The following is a 7,861-nucleotide window of genomic DNA, read 5'->3' on the forward strand; positions in this document are numbered from 1 at the left end:
TGAATAAATGCTTTAGGTGCAAGAAATCCAAGCATATTGCAAGGAACTTCTCGGAAGACTCGAGTCCTAGCACAAAAAAAAGGCGAGTTCATCGAGGCTCATGAAGATATGGCTACTTCTAAAAAAGAATTATGAGGAAGTTGACGCCAAAAGGGCAAACGATGAAGAGGAGGAAGGTAAAAATTATTAGCTGGTTGGCATGTTAAAAGTTCCGTTGAATCATTATGGTTGGCTGTTGGCTAATTAATCTCCTTATTCTTCATTTATGTGCTATTATAATTGTTATGTGATCTTTCTATGATGTTATTTTGTGTTTTGCTAGAAAATTCAATTGTTAAGATGATATATATATATATATATATATATATATTTTGTGATTTTTAAGTTATGCCAAAAGATTTGTATTTAATTTTTTGAAAATAAAATACTGTTTTTACATTATCAATAAAATTCAGGTATCGGCCATAAACAAATAGTAACATATATTCTATATATTTACAAGTATCCAGGTCAAATAGCCATTCACTATCATACTTCGAACTCCTAGCCGACACGAGTAACATAACGAGTGACACATGTTTCGATTCCAAAACCGGAACCGTGGGCTCACGGTTTAATTCCGATTCCTGAAATTAAAAAACCATAATTGTGCGGAAATAAAACCGTAAATTAATTTTAAAATACTCGTCAAATTATAAATTTGTGAATAATCTTAAATCATATTAACTTTTATTTGGATATAAAAATCACCATAAATTTGTGTTCACGTATTAATCATAAAATATAAGTGAGAAAAAGATCATTGAAATAAGTTTATTAACATAATGTTTTCAGTGCTTGAATTATTTCAACATAATATAATTTTAACTTGCTAACTTTAGATAGAAATTAGGTTTTTTCATAACTTCCATCATAAAAGTGATGATAATAACTAAATTCATAAAAAATTTAAAATTTTTAGGGAATTCAATGTAAAGCTAAAACATTTAGGAAACAAATTTGTATTTACCACTAATTTTTCAAATGTGAATTTTCTTTAAAAATTAGGTTTAAGAAGTTGGGTTTTAGTATAGTTGCCGGACTATAGTTATTTTGTTCATTAAAAATAAACATTTATTCAAGAAATAATTTAATTTTTCCACTTAATATATAGCTACAAAATCAATACATTTTTTCTTCAGGCTGCTACATGAAATGTACACGTGCTTGAATTTGAACTTGACAGAAATGTTGATGAATGAAATTTATTAAACATGCATGATTTTTTTATTTTTTTATATTTCCTAAACTATGGGGTTAGGAGGGTTCGAATTTGAGCCATTTAGAGACCACTTAGGCCAAAGCCCGGTCTCAAACATGCATGAGTTTGAACTTGACAGAAATGTAAAACTCCATTCATCAACACCACTAATTCGAGGCAAAGTAAAGAAGAAAAAGCACCAAAGATTTAAGCCAAAGCCACTTCTATAATTTAGATACCAAGATTAAAGTTCAATACATAAACAAGTTCAAGAATGGATTCATCTTATTTTCGTCAATGGCGTTCACAGAGTTACAGAGGAAAACAAAAGAGTCAGCGAAAGGCGTGGTCATAGTCATGGTATCGGAAAGTTTTGTATATGAAATGTGAAAGCCATTTTGAACCAAGAAAACACAACACGGCCGTTGAGACTACAGTGTTTCTTGCCGCGACAGACACCATATTTTGCTTGGTCGTTGCAAATATTGCGATTGTGGCAAAGGAGATAATCTGCAAGGCGATCTTAAGTGCATTGAGACTTTTATGTGCATAACTGCAGCTGCTGCAGATCACTGTATGGGACCAGTACCTGAAACCATTTCAAAAGTTATCCGATCTTCAGTATATTTTTCGCATCCTGAGCATGCCAAGCACTCATTGGACAATAAGCATTTTATTAAATCTTGTGATGAAGTTAAAGTTTACTAAGTATCCTGTCATTTAATACGGTACCGAGAGCCTGCCCTTGTACCACAATATTATTGATATCACTGCAACTCAAAATTTCTTATACTATCTGAAAACGCAAGCTCTATATTCTAATTATTGTGCCAAATGGATGACTCGACAGGATAATTGAGGCAATTATTGCTCGTTCCACACTTACAGAAACTAGACAGTCTCTCAGTTTGATTTGTCTACCTGTCAAACAATTGTTCCCTAGGAGGAGTTGGAGGCAGTAATCCGGTATATTTTGCTCTCCAATCAACCTGAGTGCCACCATACTTGTTTAGCCACCTGCGGAAGGAAACCACTAGAGCGTCTGATTTTGTAGGCACATAACACAACTTATGCCAGTTGCTAGAGCCAACATCCATTATTTTGCGTTCCTAGAGACAAAATACAAGTTGTGTTAATTGCGTCCCACAGACATTGAACTCAGTGATAACACTTATAAGAATGGTCCCTGTTTTCATTTGCACAAAATCCTCTAAAAATTTCCTTATCACAATAATCTTTGCAAGGGAGCAGGTTGATTACATAAGAAGAAAAATCCAACACCAAGTAGCACTGGAAATATATACATGGATATAGTCAAAACTGGAGTTGCAAGCAGTGGTAATGATAAAGATGTGCAAATTCACTAAACTCGATATCGATTTCACCTAATCAGATATAATATCTCCATACAGAGAATACTTTAAGCACTTTTCAAAATACAACAATCACATTTTGTTTCCGAATTGCAGGAATTACAACAGTGCTAGACAAACAATTCTAGCTTTTTGTTGGAAAGAGGAGAGGGTTTTCAATAGCGAACACGATATGTGTAATATTTGAAAGAGAGGACTAGGTGTTACATTTCCCCAAGTTAATCACCGAAATTAGGGAGGAATCGGAAGCATAAAACCAGATAACACATCCCATCATAAAGAAGAGGGACCAAGCTATATAATATGCATGAAGAATTGCCAATGGTCCAACACAACCTAAATTAATGATTCGTAAATAAAAATCTTATTGTGATTCTTTACAAGGACTTAAGATGGAATACCGAATTAATCTGATAATTTTATAAAAAGAAGAGTGTCTCAGAGATCAAGAGGCGGTTACTAATGAGCCTCAAGCATGAGAGAGAGGTTGGCAAACGAGGAAATCCAACAACCAAGGGAGCATTCCAAACCTTGAGGACTCTCCCATCCATCGCCCCATAACAAGATCCAACACTTGGGGACATAACACATGACCACTTAAGAAGTGCACAGTTTATCTGCAAGAATAACATATTTACCTCCACGTGAAGAAGATGTAGATCTGAATCAAGAATTAAGTTTTGTCCGATGTGGAATATCCAACGTGGAACAACTTTATCTATCCAAACTCCAAAGTTTCTTGGAGACGCAAAGATTAGTCTGCTATTGCCTGGACACACTGGAATGCAGTAGAAAATTAAAAAGGCTTTTCTCTGGGGTGGAACAGGCAACAATGGCTCCTGTTTGAAAGAAAACAATAAATAAAACAAGAAAATGCAAGAAACAAATTATTCAAATAAAAATATCAAATATTTACATCTTTATTTTCTGTTGATGACGTTGAGGGGTTTTTAGGACTCGCTCCAGGACTAAAATAGCCATAGTAGAGACACGGTGGAACGAAAAAGTTTTTTCCAAATATTTGATTTGAAGTAAAACCATTTTCATCGAGTTTCTCTATACTTATTTCGAGTGGTCTGCCCCCTTCTCTATCAGCCTTCACAGTGCAGGATAATAACTCATTGTTAGCCATGACAATCTCTAAATAAATAATAAAAAGTTCAGTGGATTTACTTATCTTGCGGGTGTCTTCGCAGTTCTCATTATACCGTAATGCGCGTATGGAACATGAGCTGGGTCCATAAGATTTTCTATCAGAATTTCATACCTGATATGAAAGTATCGCCATTAACTCTTAACCAGAAGGAGAATTTTATTTGAACAATTTGTGTAAGTCTCGAGTATTAATATATTCATAGGTAGGTAGCATGAAAGCTGATCAAGCAATAATAATCAGTAGATGCATTCATTGAAAAAGGAGATTTGCTAGGAAGGGCGTGACAAAAGGATTAGCTAACCCATATGGTATATCCCTGGTTATAATTGTATTTGTAAAAGAGGGGTCATCAAGTTCTGGGATATAGTGAGGTTTTTTCTCTGATAGAATATCTTCATATTGTGGATCAGAGTTTGGCCAGAACCAAAGAATTCCATTTTGCACACAACTGGGATAAGCTGCTACACACGCTTTTTTGGAAGTGTGAATCTGCACCCAAAAAATGCGACACATATGAGAAAGTCTCCTTGAATCTTTATTTCAACATAAAATGATCTAGTGATGGAAGCCATGATTGAAAATCGCACAAGCAGAAGAGGGCAATATTTAACGCTCAGAAACACCCAAAAGAGAGACAAATAATTGTAGTCAACTGCACCTTATACTCAAACAACGGACTTCATATTATTTTCTACTGTTCCCTATTCAAGGAGGGACGTTGGACACTCATTATCACCAGAGCTTCAAATTATTTTTCCACCATTCTGCATCCGAGGAAGCACGATGGACACTCATTATCACCAGGGCTTCGAAAACTATATAAATTACAAAGTTACGAAAATAATAGATTCATTTAACCCATGCCTCATTCCTAACATGGTATAGTTTGAACTTTTCTCAAAGATCAGAAAGCTAAACCAGGAAAAGAGGTTAGGTACACTTTCTTCTAGCATCTATGAGCTATTGTGAAAATATCTGAATTCTCCAAGTTCAAAAGGATATCTAGTCTAAGAAGGCATTCTAAGATAAGGAGGTATCCTATGATGTTTTGACATTATCGTAAGCTGGCATCACATGTTAGATGCAAAGGAGTTTGGAGCTACATTTGAAGAACTAAATTCCAATCTCTATACATTTTACTGCATGCCCAGAACAAATCTTCTGGCAAAAGCATTTAGTTTTGCCAATATTACTTTATCCTTGTGGCAAAGAATCAAAACATTCATTTGACTCCATAGCAGTGAAATTACACCATTAGAATCACACTCCAGTCAGTGTAAAAAATGTTCTCATGCCATCTAACAAAGTCATGCTAGTTGAAGCCACAATTTATTTGTGTCCAACTCTGACTCACTCATGACTTACATTTGTTGCCGCAGGGACCATTCTTATAAGTGTTATCAAGTTTCCGAGTTCATGCACATGGTCACTGATGGCTTCACAGTTCACATGTTAGAAAAATAAAACCATATTTTATACAGTAAATATGATGATAATTCAGAGATTCGAGAAGTAGAGTTAATTCAACATTGTTGAGATTCTGACAAATATTTGATTGGATTTTAATATTATTTAGTTGGAAAGGATTTCCCAATCATATCCATTCTTGATAATTTTTCAACTATATAAAGGATTGATTATTGTATTCCAAAAAAGTAAGATGTAAGACATTTTCCTGTGAGCTTAGCCATATGGTCAACCAAAGTAATTGCTTTGTCTTGTCACTGCCACACTCACTCTTACGTCAATATTTTTGAAAAAATATAAGAAAATAAAACAGTCGAAAGTGGGTTGAATATGCACCCAAAAATCAAATTCAGCTTGAATCCAGAAAAAGGGTATTAAAGATCCAAAAGTTATTCACCAATGAATTCTAATAATAACGAGACCATTGATCATATCATGGTCAATAAACATTGAAGAAAAGGGAAGGTACTGAAGCTGAAAATCCGACAAATATTACATGCAAAACACCAATCAAAATCACACATGAAGAAAAGAACTAAAAATGATCCATAAAAGTCAATGGTCACGCACTAAATCTGACGAGAAACTGATACATGGAATCGTTATTTACCGGATGGCCATTTCTTGGTGCTTGGGGAATGAACTTACAGTCTCCGGAGCCACCAAAACACCAGCCGTGGTACACACACTGCAGCCTCCCCCATTGATCAATTCTCCCTTCGGACAATGGAGCCAATCTGTGAGGACAAGTATCATCAAACACTTTCCAAGCATTCTCATTCCTATCCCACCAAATCACCACATCAATTCCAATCACTTTCTTCCCATGTGGCCTCCTTTTATCCAGATCACATATCGGCATTAATGGATACCAATGTGCATACCAATCAAATTTCTCCCCCTTCATTTCAGCTTCAACATCTTGCTCAGTTGTTGAAAAATCCAACTCCTCCCCAGCTGACAAGACGTCTTGAGCAGTAGAAACTGCAGTGAAGACCTTGAAATCTGCTCTCCTGCTACGGGTTCGAGGTGAAGAAGAAGTTTTCTGCAGAGTTGGCGGAATAAGAAAAATGGGATTCTCGAATTTGTTTCTGGGATTCCTCGTTGATATCACGGAGCGGTGAAATGATGGAAAAGACGAAGCTTTAAGAGCTTCCATGGCTGCAGGTTTCCTTTCCCGGCAACGGTAATTTTACGTTGGTAACTCAAGAATAGGTTGAATTTGAAGTCACGTCATACAAATCTTCAAATTCAAGAAGAACAACAAAGAAATTAATAAGATATTTTGCATAAAAGATGGGATTATATATATTTTTATCTCTGTGGAAACGCAAACATAAACGTGTGGCTTGCAAGGAACCAGCGAAGAAGAAGATTAGGCATTTGTGTATGCTTCGGAAATCTAGAGCTTGGGCTTCTTATTTTATTACAAAATTAATGGAATTCATAATTCATTAAATGCATGCAAACGTCGAGAAGTAAACGATCGATTAGGTGATAGATCGGATCTGTTTTTCCTGAAAATCATATGATTTATGAAGTTGATTTTTTTTTTTTATATATTATCGTATTATCTCCCTTCAATCTCTTGTGTTTCAATTATTTATTTCGGATTAGTCTTTTATTATTCATTTTTTGTCAATTCACTTCTCATGTGAAAATCTGAATTATATTCAACCATGGTTCAGCTATTTAATTCGAAAAATTGAGCTTTGCAATAACCTATACATTCCAAAAATGTGTAGAATGTGCAGCTAGTTACAACTTACAACCACTTCTCTCCACTCGAGCATCATTATTCCGAATTACACACAAAATTGTATTATTTAACACAATTTTTAATACCCATTAACGATCTAGAATCAGGGGTGTCAATTCGGGTGGATTGGATGGGTCGGGTTGGGTTGACCAATAATACTATTCAAAAATTGCCCAACCCGAACCCGAGCCAACCCGAAAACTCTCAACTCGAATCAACCCGATCAACCCGTATAACCCGATTTCGAATATTTTTTAAATTTTTAAAAGAAAATTAAATAAAATTCAAAAAAAATATTTTAATTTAAACAGATAATAACAAGATATCCCTCATATATATGATTTAAATTTGAAGTCTAATTGTAGAAAATAAAGTATATTTATTAAATCAAATAAACAATTATTTAAAAAATAAAAAAATATATTCAAAATAAATATTAAAGTATGAAAATTTATGATATAAAATATACAATAAATATTTTTTCAGTAATACAATATATAAAAATGTAGGCAATATTTATTAATTATATTTTTTAAAAAAAATTTAAAATTTTCGAGTCAACCCGGGTTGACCCGAACCCAACCCGATCTTGTTTTTCGGGTCAGCTATCGGGTCCAACCCGATCTGACCCAAACCCAAACCTTATTTTTTTCTGTTTGAACCTTGTCGAGTTGGTGAGTCGTGTCTAATTATGACACCCCTATCCAAAATTAATTTGTAACAGTTATCCCTTGAGCTGCTGTTTCTACCCTATAAATACATATCAATATGATGAAGAATCCATACAAAGAAATCAACATAAATCCCTCCATATTTTCTAGCAAGAGGTTGTCCATTTAGCCCCAATTTTAAAAAGAATACGTCTC

The 7,861-nt window shown here is 34.5% G+C and overlaps 1 protein-coding gene across 2 annotated transcripts; it reads right to left on the reverse strand.

The window, feature by feature from the left end:
• Positions 1–1,423: 1,423 nt before the first annotated feature.
• On the reverse strand, positions 1,424–6,682 carry LOC142555082 (flavonoid 8-hydroxylase 2, chloroplastic). 2 transcript variants are annotated; one of them, XM_075665744.1, is made up of 7 exons: positions 5,847–6,682; positions 4,071–4,258; positions 3,791–3,880; positions 3,530–3,716; positions 3,252–3,449; positions 2,162–2,349; positions 1,424–1,829 (listed from the first exon to the last, which is right to left on the reverse strand). In XM_075665744.1, the coding sequence occupies exons 1-7, from the start codon at positions 6,393–6,395 to the stop codon at positions 1,574–1,576; spliced, it is 1,656 nt and encodes a 551-aa protein (XP_075521859.1). In that variant the 5' UTR covers positions 6,396–6,682; the 3' UTR covers positions 1,424–1,573. The 2 variants fall into 2 exon arrangements, with proteins under 2 accessions (XP_075521859.1, XP_075521858.1); XM_075665743.1 differs by having other exon boundaries at positions 3,252–3,452; positions 5,847–6,677.
• Positions 6,683–7,861: the final 1,179 nt, after the last annotated feature.

This window comes from Primulina tabacum, chromosome 9, assembly GCF_025594145.1.
Source record: "Primulina tabacum isolate GXHZ01 chromosome 9, ASM2559414v2, whole genome shotgun sequence".
NCBI lineage: Eukaryota > Viridiplantae > Streptophyta > Magnoliopsida > Lamiales > Gesneriaceae > Primulina > Primulina tabacum.